Genomic DNA, 15,178 nt, shown 5'->3' on the forward strand with positions numbered 1-15,178 from the left:
TAATTCAGTTGTGAGTCTGTCCCTTAACTGTCTTCAGGAACATTATTATTTTGCTCAATTCATCTCAAAAAGCAGAAATTTAAACATGACAACCAAAAAAGTTAAACATGACAAAAATTAACAATCATAATAGATTAAAGTTTTGGTAAAGCAGATTTCATCCTCATTTTAATATTATTAAATAAGTTACATTTTAATGTTAAACTATGATTTGCTAATATTTAAAAATTCATCCTTGTTTTCCCACACTTTAATTCAGTGGCCACATACAGCCCAAGGTGATAACCCGGGATGCTAGACCAGTAAAATATTAACATAAATAATGTCAACTCCAAACTTTTCTCTGTGTTGAATGAAAAAAGTTAAATCACATTATGAAAATGTTTACATCTACAAACTATCCTTTGCAAAATGTCAACATGAACAATAATGAACCTGAAATTTCTTTAGAAAAATAAGTGCAATTTTAACAATATTATGTCTTAGCTTTTCATTTATACATTACACATTTTTCCCCTAAATCATCAAATATTCAATTTCTATTTTTTTTTTTTTTTTATGTTTCCTGAAAAATCTGAGGAAAAACATGACTTGGGCAATTATTTTATGAGGGTGAAGATGTTGATAAAATTGCACTTGCTTCACTTGAGACATTTGAGGTTGTTCATATTTTTTCTGGTCATTCACATTTTTGTGAAAGGATAGTTTGGATATGTAAGAATTTTCAAATAATTTAACTTTTTTTTTTTTTTTACACTCAAACAAAGTTGTGATTATTTATAAGTTATTATGATAGTATTTTACCCATCTGGCCCACTTGAGATCAAATTGGGGTGTATGTGACCCCTGAGCTCACTTCAAATACTGAAGTAATGTTTTGCAAAACTCAAGTCAGTACAGACACACGAAACAATTTCAATGCACACAAACAAATTTGACTTTTTTTTTTGGAGTCACATCAGTGCCTAAAAGTCTCTTCTCTCTACAGACAACATGCTGATGTTGAGATTACTTTGTTAATTTAACGCTTTCATTAACGCTTACATATGACATAAAATACACAGACTTTTTATATTGTTTCGACATGATCAAGAATTGGAATCACACATTACACTAAACATCTACAACAAAAAAAAGAACACCTTCCACACAAAAACCTCAACTATTGGTAATTATATAATCAATAACATCTTTATTTAATTTAATCCAAAAATGGATGCCACAGCCTCCCACTTCTTTCTATCATTACATTACATGATGTACAGTATAAATGACACATACATTATGTAACATTTCATATGTTGAACTGGACTGGGAATGTCCATAAGCAGCGTGAGCAGTGCATGTTGCATACAGGTCAGAGTTTCCACATCTTCATCTATTCACATACAGTACAGTCCTAGGTCAGCAGCATCAGAGCATAACTACTCTCACATCCTTCAGCTGGAGGTTAATAAATATGGAAAAGCACCATTTCTGTGAGGGTCAGCGTGGTATTTATCAGTGTGAGTGACTCCGACATACTTACATACACTGGTAAAAGTAAGATGCATATGTAAGACAATTACTCAAACAGTTGAAGGGATCATACTGGTGTTTTCTAGCAGCTTCCATGGTTACCTTTTCCCATATTGCCATTCAAGTGGTTCTAGAGGACATGAGACTCCTGCACCCACTCATTCCCTGTGTTTCCAGGTTATAAAAACATGTACTCTACCCTGCAGATTTTGTCTAATCACAGGTGTTGTCAGACAGGTAGGGGAGTTGAACATGTGACTGACAGCTGTAACTGTCATTCGCCGATCAGGTTCCATCACACATGACCTGGACGTGCCTCTACTACTCTATACTGTATCTAAATGCAAAAACTTGGAAAAGTGTTTTCTCTATTCCATGATAGCATGTTTGTATTTAGTTTTCAGTCAATGCATTATTTTTAGTCTTATGATTTGAACTGAGACAAGAGAGCAGCAGAGGGAAGGTGTGCATTATCAAATTCTGTCAGTTTTCCGTGATTTCTGCTCAAGCAGCTTCAACAGAAAGTTTTAACATTTAAGTGGTTGACATTTTTAAACTTTTAATTGCTGAGTTTAATGCAAACTCAGCTAATCTAACTCAGACCAGCAATGTCAAAAGCTCATCTTTGTAGATTGCTCAGAAGGAACCATTGTAATCTCTATCTATGTCTGATAAAATGTTAATAAAAATTATTAACTTTTGTTGGTTGTAATTGGTCAATGATGGCTTTCTATGGTCGATTATATGTTTAATTGGCCATTGATACACTATATGCAGATATAACCACAGAATGAAACCAAGTATTTTATAGAGGATGCAATAAAATCATTAAATTAATGAAAAAAGTTAACTCTTTAGTAAGTAGACGGATGGTAAGATATTGTGATGCATAACAACAATATTCAATATTTCACTGACAGTATGACACATGATGAATAAAATAACCATGTAGTCGCTACCAAAGTGACATCAATTAATCTGACAGTGAGCTAGGGCTTCATCTGATTGGCCAAATGGCTGCATACTGACTGTGAATGTACAGTGGCATTAAATCAAATGATTTTTCTTATTCCATATGATTCACACAGTGTTTTAGAATGTTTTTATCGCATATATTCATACAATGATGGTGGTGAAAATGTGATTTACTGGTTGGGACTAGATGATTCAAGACCTCTCCACTTTGGGCCAGGGTCCTGCATCCCCCTGTCAGGGTTTACTGACCGGCTTGCTGTACATTATCCCTTACATAATCTATAACTGGATGACAAACTGGTAGATAGAAAATTATTCATTCATTTTAAAACCAACCCTTTGCATCAGAAAATGCTATGTGATGTTTATAAGTTATGGGTTAAAATTTTAAGAACATAAGTATTTCCCTTACATACAATCTATGTACACATTTCTTTAGTACTGCATACAGTATAAAACTCACTTTAATATACAGTACATTATGCTTCTTATCCTTTCTGAGAAAGAGCTGTGCAGTCTAGTTTTAGGTTATAAAATCAGAGGGGCAGTAAAATCTGACCAGTCACAGCTGTTGACCCCTTGAGATGTTCATCAGTTCATCCAGTTTAGTCCTCTTTTCAGAAAACATCACCTCCATTTTGAGAGGTAGGAAAAAAACATGAGATGAAACATTTGGGGATTTTATACCCAAAAAATCCATCAAATTCAGGTGGTTTAGTGAGACTGATAAACGTCAGTGGATCAGTTCATCACCTGAACAGGTTTCTGGATGGTTACTTGAACAGCAAGTTGTTTTACCAGCAGGGCTGAATGGATGGATTATCCCACTGTGACTCCAAGGCCCACTTGAAGTTTGTCCCCTTTGTGATTCACAAAGGCACCCATAATGAGCGTGGCAGGGAGTGGGGTCAGACGCTTCTCCAGGACACCTCCTATTATGCACCGACTGTTTACCATACCTACATAAACACAGAAAAACCTTCTCATTTATGTTTCAATTTAAGTTTTTGCTACAAAAGGCTGGAAGTTCCTCTTTACCTCGAAAGACCATGTTAGCTTCTGGTAGCTCCATCTGGTATCCAAATGAGGTTGTGGTTTCCTGAGTCCTCGTACTGGCTTCAAACTCCACTCCTACTTGAATCTAGTTAGCCAACACAAGCAAATCCCCATTTGTATTTTACAGAAGCAGTAAATTACATATGTGCAATAAAGTAAACGTGTGTCTGTGAGGTGATAGCTTTTCTGTACCTGTTTGTTTGCTCTGTGATAGTAGCTTGCATGGGCACCGCCTTTCCCAGCATTAAGTGTCGCCACCCAGTTCGGCCCTGACACAGAATAAGTCAAACAAACACATCATGTCTGATAAAACACTGACCAATTGAATCAGGTGGAAATCTGGTGAAAGCATGTTGTCGAACAGATTCATGATCCCACTTGAGTACTGTCCAGCCAAAGTAAGAATTCCTCCTTCTTCTGCTCGGCCTCGATGGTAGACCAGCTCCCCTCCTAACACCAGACCAGAGGAAACACTCTGCAAGAAGTGTGCCACAAGGATGACTGTCCAGGAGAAACAAACACATGTACAGAACACATTAGTTCAAGACAACTTGAAATATCAATCAATCAATCAATCTTTATTTATATAGCACTTTTCATACATTAAGAGTGTAGCACAAAGTGCTTTACATATAAGTTTAAAAATCAGTACCACCACCCCCCACCCACACACACACACACACACACCCACAAGCACAGACATACTTAAAAAGACTAACTGATGTATATCTACTCTGACCCCTCATACTTTAAGTACATTTTGTTGAAAATACTTTTTCTTAAGTAAAGGTTGTCATTAATACTCCCACAATTGTGAAAAACTAGGTGGTTCAAGAAAAAAATAAAACACTCTTGGTACATATATTACCATAAAATATTATTAGGTTAATTGTAAATAGAGAGAAACTGGCATAAAAACCATACTTCCATGACAACGATTGTACTAAAACTCAAAAAAGTGGCTGGTTATGATGTAGACTTTACTGATTTTAGAAAGTAACAGCATGCTTATTAGGAGCATTTTTATGACAAACACTGAAAACTATAAAACAGAGTGTTAAGCCCAGCAGACTCTGTCACTCACACCTGCCTTTTCTCACCTGACTCTCTGAGGATGTCTGGGTTGGCTACTGTCACAGCTGCAGTGAAGTCATTTCCTCTGTACTCAGTTTCAAATTGCCACGTTACAAACTGAGACTGCTGGGTCTACAACACAATTAACAACTAAATAATGACAAGAAACTACATAATGTGATTTCAAATCAAAGTAAGCAACTTTTAACAGTGCTGTCGTCTAAGAAGAAGATTTGATAGAGTTTTAAAGTATGCAAATAGCGGAGGCAAAGACTAGGATTGTACCTGGAAGACTGTTCTAGCTCGTACACGCTCAGTGAGATGCAGCAAAGCATGAGCGTTGAGACTCCCTGAAGAATCCATCTCACCAATCAATGCTGGTGCATCCTTCAATATAAGAAAAAATAAAGAACAGGAAACCTGTCTATTTAAAAAGGCAGAAGCTCATTGAGGTTACTTATACAGCTTATTGCACTAATGACAAAGCGAAGGTAAGGATTGATTGAGTTTGTGTTTGACCTTATCTTTGCTGTAATCATCCGACTGCAGATGTTCAACATGGAATCGATAGTAAGAAGGGCTAACGGCACTGAGGTGAAGAGTATGACTGACCTGGAAGTGCATACGGCAGCAGTTTTAGCAGTTAAGACATTTCCAATCTCCAACAAACATAATTTGCATAGAACTGAATGACAATCACCTTGAAGAAACTACTCAGAGTTTTGTTAATAATCATCTTGACTCCCTCAATCTGCTGAGGAAACACATCTAGATATGTGGAAACAAAGAGTCACATCAGAAACACATTCAAAACAAAATTTAGGCTTTAGATTCAGAGGTGATTAGAGTTTTTCTTAAGTCCACAGAGGTACATTCCTCTGTGGATAAAAGAAAACATTAAATATAACATAAGTTTATGTAAAATTATAAGTTAAAGTACATTGCTGGGTTACTAGTAAACAAGTAAACACAGAGAAATTGTGGCTAAAATACAATACACTTTATTTTATATATTAAGTTAAGTAAATACCAGAAATTGAAATTTGTTCTGTCATAGAATTAAGTTAATACAATAAATAGGTTTTCTTGGCATAACAGGGTTTAGGCCACTCTCTGGACCAAGTCACTCTTTAAAATGTATTTCAATCGCAGAGACTTTCACCTGTGTAAATAATGGACATACTAAGAACAGATGTACCTTTGCAGCTCCTATGCAGAGAGTGAAAACTCCCAGGGTTAGGTAGGCGGCCATCTCTTCTCTCCCAGCGTGGTGGACTGTCCCAGTGAGCAGGATGTGCGTCCCAGCGAGAAGGAGAGGGATCCGTGGAGAAAGGCCAGTGCTGATGGCCTGGATTGGAAGACAAAGCCAGAACGCTGCCCATGAGGGCACAACTGTTCCTGCAGCAGATAAAGAGGTAAAGGAGAGAATATGTGATTCTGTGACACATATTTCACTTATACTTTATTTTAACAGATAGACCTTGTACTACATTATTAATGCTGGAAAATATTAAATAAATCAAATATGTATATATAACATTGAGACCAAATAGGACGTTAGAAGAGGCAAATGAAGACAAAGGGACCAAAGATATAAAATAAAATCATCATAATTTTTATACTGTTGAATTTATTTGCTTGTTTTAAGATGGATTTAAGTTGAAATGATGGTCACCCTTGGGTTTATGATGCTTGCAGGAGGCTGCAGGTGCAGCTACTCCGTTAGCTAGCTTGACCTTAGCATCAGCAAAAACAGACGTGTATGAGCACTAGTGTTTTAATACCTACTTCCACTTTGAACAAAAGAGCTTAAAATCCAACACGGAATTAAGACCCGCACATGAGGAAAACTGTCATCTTGAATTTTTGTGCACTGAAAAGATAAACAACGAAATAAATGATGCTCGAATCAACTGATGCTGCAGTTAGCCCCCTCCTCCAGATGTAGTGTGTCACGGCCAATAGGTCCCCCGAAAACATGATGTTTTTTTTTTGAAAAGTCACGTTTATACACGTATACCAATAAAAATGTTCACAATTTACAGGATACTATAAAATAGTTAGTATTTCTTTTTGATACATATTGTACATATAACTTAAAGTGTGTTTTCCGGGAACGTAGGTGCACGAGTTCCTTGAGTCATGTTTCTAGTCGGACTACTGTATTTGTTACACAGCATTAACACAGCTACAGGTGAGATATTCGGCTTTAACCACAGACGCCCCGAGAAGGTCAAACTCTTCATTTCCACAAATAAGTTAATGTACTGTCGTTTATTCAGCTGAAAGAGCGAATAAAACTGGAGACGGCCGCTCTCTGGACGCCGACTGCTTAACTATGCAGTTACTATAGTGATATTAGACTGAAGAGGACACTGAGGTGGTCCTTTGTGCTCCCACGCTCCTCTTTCATTCTCAGTCGGGGCTAAAAAGGACAAAGACAGGAAGGATTTTATCTTGTCGCTCATTTCATTTTTCAGGTTTTCGAGTGGTGTTCTTTGTGCGGGACTGGACATGACACCTCCGCGGTCCATTTTGTTGGTAGGAGAGGGGAACTTCTCCTTTTCTGCATCATTGAGCCAACTGTACAGTGAATCTGACACCAGCATTACGGCCACTTGCCTGCAGCATCAGGACGAGGCACTGCGGCACGAAGGAGCATCCTCCAACATCCACACCATCAGGGACACGGGTGGGTCTGTCAGCAGCTCCTCATGTTTGTACAAGGCTCTGTTTTGTGAGAATGCAGATAAATAGCTCATTAATAACAGGAAAAACTTAATATTATCGGACTAATAATACAGAAATATACTGCTATGGTTTAATTATCTAATAGTTCATAAAAAAAGACTATGACATGCACAAAAGACATTATGAAACTGCGTAATCAAAGGGATAAATGTTTTTATGTTTCTACAGTACACCCATAGCCATAATGACTAATTAAACGGTCCTTTTTGGTTTAATTTACTTTAAAAGTGAATTTCATTTTCTTGTCAATGATCTTAAAGTCATCCTGCTGTAGATGTCAAATGAAACTCAGGGTTATTGTGAAGGACATGAAGAGTAAAACTGCCCCTGACAAAATTATTTAATTGATTGGTTTGGTTTAAATATACACCAGTTTCCAAAAGTGTGAAAACAAAATACAAACAATGAACAATGCATCTAATATTTGAAGTCAAAATACAGTTAAAGGTAAAATCAGAGTATTTTTTTTTTTTACCAAATGTTACAGTTTGCACAATTTGCAGCATTTGATAAACAATAGTTTTTGCAAACTATATTTGATGTTAGGCATTATTTGATATGCATTACACACACACACACACACACACACACACACTAATAGATAGATAGATAGATAGATAGATAGATAGATAGATAGATAGATAGATAGATAGATAGATAAACTGAACTAAATAAACAAAACACATAAGGAAAGATAATTTGACTACATTTATGCAAGTCATCATGATGTTTCACTTGAAATGCTCTCAGTTTCATGACTCACCCTCGTCCTCAGGTCAGCAGTAAAATTGTGTGTTAAATAAAGCAGAGTCTGATTTAATCACTGTTAGGAAGTTAGAAGCAGTTAAGCCTAATGTAAAAAATCTGTATAGAGTCAGGTCCCTTTTAGAATACTTAACAACCATCACAGTTTTTTTTTGTTTTTTTTTTATTTCTTTAACCATGTTACCCCAATAATTGATTGCAAAAATATTTCTGATGTTTTCCAGGTGGAACAGTGCTGTTTGAAGTGGACTGCACAAAGCTGGAGGAATGTACCTCTTTGAAGGGTCGTGTCTTTGACCGAGTGGTGTTTAACTTTCCTCACTGTGGGAGAAAGAGTGGCGTTAAAAAGAACAGGGAACTTCTCAAAAATTTCTTCCTCAGGTATAAATGCCTCATATTTTCAGATTTAAACCATTCACACCACTTTCTATTGTTACACTATTACATTTCCTAGCACCCAGCACTGACAACCTTGAAGATCTGAACTACATCTCAAGTTTCTAATCCTCATCACTTAATTAAAACTTAAAGTTCCAGATGGTTTAGTGAAGTTATACGTCTGTGTCCAGATCACATTTAACAATTTAATGCTTTCCATTTATCTCATTTAAGCAAAATGTACATAGTCATCTTCCTCTAATGAGGGTTCATAAAAGTACAATTATTCAAATTGTAATGTCAGTCTGGGTATCAGCTGCAAAAGACTGAACTTTATCTGTGTGTGATATTTCATATTTCATGACAGTGAGCAGAGGGGTATGCTGTACAAAATAATCTGAATGAATATTGCTAAAGTTGTTTTTTTTTTATTTCTTTGAATTTTTGTATTTTATACTAGTTCAAGTTTGCATATTTTAGTTGAAGCAATATACATTTCAGTATGACCAGTAATCAGTTCATTGTCCTTGATAAATGAGCAAACAAATGGAAATTGCAATATTGTCTACAGTAATTGCAATCACTGTGATTACTTCACCAAACTGTACATATCTAATAAAAAGTTACTCATATTAATTTATTAGTGCTTGTATTAACAGTTTAATTGTGTTCACACTTACTGAACTTGTTATAAACTTCAAGAAAATGTATTATCCTGATTTACAACTAAAACCCCTTTAATACAAATGGCTCCCGTCCTCTTGTTGTGACCCAGTTGTGTTCAGGTATTGGCTGAAGACGGGGAGGTTCATGTTTCCCTCTGTAATGGACAAGGCGGGACACTGGCGGACCAGCCAAAGAGAGAATGGCACAACAGCTGGCAGGTCGTTTCCATGGCTTCAGAGGCACACCTGATCCTCTGTGATGTCCAGCAATTTGAAAGTGAGAAATACCAGAGCTACAAGTGCACAGGATACAGGTAAGAAGTCAAGGTGAGTGTTTCAGTGTGCAAGTACAAACCGTACCTCGGCTCCGTTGACATGATAAATGATAGCATTCAATCCCATATTGTTCAGATTTGATTTTTATTATTGCTGCTGTTTGGCTGTTCAGATAGTGTTTTTCTTTTAAATGTAGCTGGCATTATATTGTAATGTGAATTTGTTATACTCCAAAACTAACCTGCACATCATAATCACACCTCTATGTCTCTCCACTAACTGTGCACACTGAGTGATTCCTGCCAACACAGATTGTGATGAATTTCAATCTTAAGTGATGTGAAAGTTGCAAGAATTTCTGATATGAATGTTCAAATCTGTATCTGATTTAGGACCATATATGAAAGTGGTGGCTTAAATAAGAACTGAAAAGATGAGTTTGCTTGGGATTTATGCTGTTCACACTTCCATGAAGAAAACACCTCTGAGTCACATATGAGACAGTTTTGCATGCAGTTAGAACACAGATGGTGTTCTGAATGATCTGATGACATTATAACAAGGATGATCTACATTTTTCAGGATAACTTTCATTTCAACTGGGCTGAGTATATGTAATTATAGCATTGGACGGAGAGCAATGCATTATGGGTGGCTTTTAGTAATGTTGCTGTTGAGTGTATTCAAGTAGTGATTCTTTAGAGTTAGTCAGCTCTATAAGTGTCCTGTTGGTCCACTTAATATATCTCATCCTATAATCAAATTCCCTCAAACTCTGAAATCCCTTTGTGTCTTTCTTTGAGGAGCATTGGTTTTAAACATCTTGCTGGTTTTCTCTGGGAATTGTGAACAAACTGGTGATCCTTGGCCTATCTGTACTCTGAAATCTGTTTTGTACCAAATCAAGATTATGTCAGATATTTAAATTCCCATTTATTTTATGTAATTGTAAGGACTAAATTGCCTTTGTTTCAGTTTTGGTGAATGCACTGCAACCAGACTGACAGGAATGGATGTAGATTTACAAATGAAATGAAATTGACTATAGAACACATGTAACATGTTTTTTATGGTCAAGTAAGACCTATCTACAATGAAATACAAGTTGAGTGTCAATTTTAATGTCACTGATTTCTTTTTAAATTTACATTCTTTATACCGTCCAAGCATTTTGTGATCTGGGCTAGTATTATGAAAGGTATAAAAATATTTTCAGTTCATTAAGAAACTGTAGAGTAGCCTGCTGCAGACTTGTTTAATTTAAATACATTTTCATTTAATTTACAAATATATTTAATTTATACATTTACACATATATATATATATATATATATATATATATATATATATATATATATATATATATATATATATATATATATATATATATACACTGTAGCTGTCACAGATGCAAAGAGCACAGTTTGGAAAATGTGAGCTTGCATTTAAAATTGTGATTGATATTGTGGCCTGGTCACCCAGTTCTGTTCTCTGTGTTTTTCACACAAGGGCTAATGTCTAATGTTGGTTTTGCTGTTGTGCAGGAGTCAGGATAAGGGCTTTCATGTGCAGAACGCCCTGCTCCATGTGTTCATCCGTAGCCTGCCCTTCACCTCCGCTCCGACACTGTTGATGGAGGAGGACGTCGAAAAGGAGAAAGTCCTCTACAAGATGCCAGCTGAGCTTAGCGATTACATTTCTAGGTACATTAACACTGACACTGTAACAGGCCGAGTCCACATAGCAGCATTATTTTTTTCCTGGCTGAAAGGCACTTGTGGGCTGGGTTGATTTTGTTTCTATGACAACATATGGTATAGTACTGTGGCTGCCATTGTGTGATAGAACGTCTTACAACATGTAAGGGAATAAAAGCACAACACCCACCTGCAACATTCAGTGGCTGATTGCCTCCCACAAATGGGCTTTACTGTCTCTGTCATTTTTATTTCTGGTTTGGACACCACATAGCAAGCTTTTCTATGTTCTTTGTTACTAGAGCGAGGAGTAATGCTCAGTCTAATTGTTTGCTAGAAAAAGAGCACCAGTGATGACATCTGCATATAAACTTGAATGAATGAATGAATGAATCAATTAATTAATTAATGAAGTGATGCTCATTTCTTTCAACTTAGCTCAGAAGGTATAAGACTGAATTTTAGTGTCTTGAGCTTTAACTCTACCGAAAACTTAAAGGCAAAATATGTACCATTTTAGACTCATACGGTAATAGTCCTTCTAAATCATCAATCAGCTTCTGTCCCACTAGAAGTATGTGATGTGTTTTTACTTACAGAGAACCTTCCCTCTCTGTATTTTGTTATTTTTCTGTGTTCAGGACGTTCTGGGTGTTGACCTTTTAGCAGTGAGTTTGCACTTCAAGTCAATTTCAACTTTGCGCAGTGTGAGCAGGCAGAACATTACAAAAATGCAGGAACTCCAGTTACACCTTCCTTCTGTTTCTGCTCTGTGTACTTAAGTGTGCTGCACGTCTGTCTGACAAACCTAACATTTTTTGGCTTCACAGCTTGCACTCACTCTCCTCATTCACTCTTTCACTTGCTTAACCACCACTCTCACTTGCTCACTGAGCATACAGCACCTCCTCATTAGGAACCACTGAAAAAAAGACAGTTTCACTCCTATGAGGACACAGGCTGCAAATGTGTTTGAGTTAGAAATCACCAAAATAATCACAGTTTAAGAAAACATGCTTAGTGTCCCTTCTCTTTCATCAGGGGGCTTCTCTCCTCAGACTCTGTCCATCCTGTGAAGCTGGTGCAAGACTTCCTTCTTGAGGGACTGGCTGAGAAGTGGTCTGTCTCCATGATGACAGAGACCTTCCCCCTCCTCCTCAGCTACAAACAACTACAGAGATGCTGCTGGGACATAGATCATACAAACTGGTACTGGATACACCTGCTCCAAAGAGACCTCACCTCCAACACTCAACCCTCTGCTGATGAAAAGAAAGACAAGCTAACGTCTGCAGACGATCAGAAACATATAAATGCAGCAGACACGTGTGTTAACGCAGACAAAGTTGAGAAAAGTAGAAGCAAAGGAGCTGACGTGTTGAGACCTGCATCTTCTCTTGATGGTGATCCTGAAGAGGAAAGAGGTCTTTACATGCTTCGACCATCGCTGCTTCCTCACATGGAAGATCTTCTAAGAGAAAAAGATGTGTTCACAAGCAGTACAGGGAGTGATGGGGAGATAGAGCAAAACAGTGTCAGTCCTGAAGAAAAGGTCAAAGAGCAGCCCTGTGTGAGCTCTAATGGTTTTCCTAGCTTGTTGTTTGGCGTTAGTGATGTGGTGTTCAGGAACACACCCATCAACGTCTGGGCCCTGCCTGCATTTCATGAGCTTCTCCTCAGAGGTGTTTTTCCTTCAGAGAGTGAGCCAATCAAAATGTTGGGAGGAAAACTGGAAAAGCTGCTCGCACCTTTTGGGGTTGCTATGGTTACAGAGCAGGAGGATATGTGTCTGACAGCTCAGCCAATGGGTGTAGTCGGTAAAGTGTTCACTAATAAAAAAAGTGACGACACTAGTGATGTTAATGTGACTGTCTCCCTGAATCTAGACCTACTCGCTGTGCTTTTGTACTCACTTCCCGACTGGCGACTCCTGTGGTCACATGACCCTCGCTTCTTAAAACAGTTTGCAAGCCACCCTCCGCCTGGAAAGCCGTTCTGCCCTTTCTCCATGTTCCCCGAGCAGTTTAAGTTTGACATCAGCTTCTGGACCGGTCCAACCTGGGACGAGAAGAAGTTCCACGCCGTGGTGAGAGAGGCCAGCTGTGGGACTGTTGAACAAGTAAAACTAATTGATACGTTCTCACACCCAGACCTCAGCCAGACCAGCTACTGCTACAGGCTCTTCTATCACACACACACTCATGCACTGTCGCACACACAAGCACTTCAGTTTCACAAACAACTGGAAGCCATGCTCTCCTCCTGCTTACAAGTCACCATCAGGTAGCCAGCATAAACACCAATGAGGATTAAAAGGGATTCAACATATTTATCTTTGAGGAATTACAGTTTACCTGTTCGTAAATACTGAGTATATTTATTAATATAATCTAGAAAAAACGTTGTCGTGTCTCTGTGAATTTTCAATTTGTCAGAATGTGTCCTGCAAAGTATAACAAATACTTTGTAATAAAAACTGTGAAATCAGTGGTCTCAGTCATACTTGTATCTGTGAGTATGGTATGTTTGTTTCTCTCAGGTTTTACATTTTACAAATATTAATGTGATTTGAGAGCAGTTTCTGTCTGTGATTGTGTGTGACTGTAACTTTATTCTCATATCTTAAATTTTGCCCCAAAAAGTTTCAATCCAGCAGCTATATGATGTTTGATTTAATTCTACTTATATGACACAGCTATACAAGTTAAATCATGATGCAATGATTGGTAAGAGATGTTTACTTTTCAAAGATTTGATTGAAATTTAAATGGATAATATGGCCTTTGCATTCAAGAGTGTTTTCCTGGTGGTAATGTGATTCTGTTGTTGCTGAGCTTTCCTAGAAGGGGATTTGAAAGATGGTTTTAGTATGAGTCATATTGAATGCACAATATGATTGAATCAAGACAACATGACAAGATAATACAAAGATAAAGCACTTTCAGAATTAGATCATCTGGAGTGTTATAGCACATCTGTGAAGCTACGATGTTTAATGTTTTAACTTGTGCTTTCTGTCTTGTACTGTCTGTGCACAGATATAACACAAACCTGATTGGCTCATATGAAGGTAATAAACAGTGTTTGCAACATTCACAGCAAATCCAAAAGAAATTTTCTAGAATTGAACTGATGAGTTGATTTGGGTGTTGTTTTGTTGTTTTTTTACACTTCTGTAGTGAAGAGGCCTGTGGGCAGAGCTAATTCCACAGTCTTTTAACACAGTCTCATTGTTTGAAGGGATGGGGTCTTTCTCAAGGGGGCGTGTCATGGAGGATGTCAGGTTGTAGCAGAAAATTGTTAGGTCAGTGAAGTTGTAACAACACTCTGTGCTGCATTTTTTCCAAAATCTTTGTATAATAAGCCATAATAATGAATAAGATGAACAATAGTATGGACACAGTAATAAAGGACTCTGCAGAATGGATGACAATCCCTGTGTCACAATATGACAATATATATTTAGATTATATGTATATTAACGTGGGGTGATGCTCAATAAACAGTGTTGCCCTTCCCTACAGTAACTTGGCTCTGAGTTATAGGTAGTAAACTTAGCTCTCTCTTTATTAAAGGTTAAGTTCTGTATAAGAGGTATGACCTTTTGTGGCTTAGGGAAGTGTTACAGTGAAAGTGTTTTTCTCACCCATTCTTTGCTGACACAAGGATCATCAGTGGTGTCATGGCTTTGCTTCTGGGCCACACCCATTCAGTTTAACAGTAGTAATGCTAATAGCCTCTGATGCAATTCTCTGTGTACAATTTTACGTTATTAAAGACTTAAATACTGTAACATTTCGTTAGTGGTTCCCATGTAAACAGCAGGTGAGTGTTGATTTTAATTCTCAGGGTTTTAAAATTGCAGTGAATTCACATGACATTAACATAACTAAATAAAAGGGTGACAAACAATTTATTACCAATAACATCCTGAAAAACATGAAACAGGTCACATAATTACATTTGAGGAACAGACTCAGATGAGACCCTCACATAAAGGAGGCCGTAGCTGAAAAAGAGGCA

The 15,178-nt window shown here is 37.3% G+C and overlaps 2 protein-coding genes across 3 annotated transcripts; one reads left to right on the forward strand and one right to left on the reverse strand.

The window, feature by feature from the left end:
• Positions 1–1,163: 1,163 nt before the first annotated feature.
• On the reverse strand, positions 1,164–6,553 carry LOC115433456 (mitochondrial import receptor subunit TOM40B). 2 transcript variants are annotated; one of them, XM_030154878.1, is made up of 10 exons: positions 6,412–6,553; positions 5,822–6,021; positions 5,324–5,391; positions 5,143–5,235; positions 4,909–5,010; positions 4,650–4,755; positions 3,928–4,050; positions 3,742–3,818; positions 3,532–3,634; positions 1,164–3,452 (listed from the first exon to the last, which is right to left on the reverse strand). In XM_030154878.1, exons 2-10 carry the CDS (start codon positions 6,003–6,005, stop codon positions 3,313–3,315), a joined length of 996 nt encoding a protein of 331 aa, XP_030010738.1. In that variant the 5' UTR covers positions 6,006–6,021; positions 6,412–6,553; the 3' UTR covers positions 1,164–3,312. The 2 variants fall into 2 exon arrangements, with proteins under 2 accessions (XP_030010738.1, XP_030010739.1); XM_030154879.1 differs by having other exon boundaries at positions 6,408–6,553.
• Positions 6,554–6,790: 237 nt separating this feature from the next.
• On the forward strand, positions 6,791–13,643 carry fdxacb1 (ferredoxin-fold anticodon binding domain containing 1). The gene is made up of 6 exons (XM_030154507.1): positions 6,791–6,817; positions 7,104–7,315; positions 8,364–8,520; positions 9,293–9,496; positions 11,003–11,161; positions 12,197–13,643. The coding sequence occupies exons 2-6, from the start codon at positions 7,138–7,140 to the stop codon at positions 13,440–13,442; spliced, it is 1,944 nt and encodes a 647-aa protein (XP_030010367.1). The 5' UTR covers positions 6,791–6,817; positions 7,104–7,137; the 3' UTR covers positions 13,443–13,643.
• The last annotated feature ends 1,535 nt before the right edge of the window (positions 13,644–15,178 follow it).

The sequence above is a fragment of the Sphaeramia orbicularis genome, chromosome 14 (assembly GCF_902148855.1).
Source record: "Sphaeramia orbicularis chromosome 14, fSphaOr1.1, whole genome shotgun sequence".
In the NCBI taxonomy this organism is placed as follows: Eukaryota; Metazoa; Chordata; class Actinopteri; order Kurtiformes; family Apogonidae; genus Sphaeramia; species Sphaeramia orbicularis.

Excerpts from the sequence above, each read along its gene's own strand:
- fdxacb1 (XM_030154507.1), top strand. The coding sequence starts at position 7,138 with ATGACACCTCCGCGGTCCATTTTGTTGGTAGGAGAGGGGAACTTCTCC. Across the intron at positions 7,316-8,363 it reads CCACACCATCAGGGACACGG|GTGGAACAGTGCTGTTTGAA; the intron begins GTGGGTCTGTCA and ends GATGTTTTCCAG. Across the intron at positions 11,162-12,196 it reads CTTAGCGATTACATTTCTAG|GGGGCTTCTCTCCTCAGACT; the intron begins GTACATTAACAC and ends CTCTTTCATCAG.
- LOC115433456 (XM_030154878.1), bottom strand. The coding sequence starts at position 6,005 with ATGGGCAGCGTTCTGGCTTTGTCTTCCAATCCAGGCCATCAGCACTGG. Across the intron at positions 3,819-3,927 it reads TTTGGCTGGACAGTACTCAA|GGCCGAACTGGGTGGCGACA; the intron begins GTGGGATCATGA and ends ATTCTGTGTCAG. Across the intron at positions 3,635-3,741 it reads ATCACAGAGCAAACAAACAG|ATTCAAGTAGGAGTGGAGTT; the intron begins GTACAGAAAAGC and ends TTGGCTAACTAG.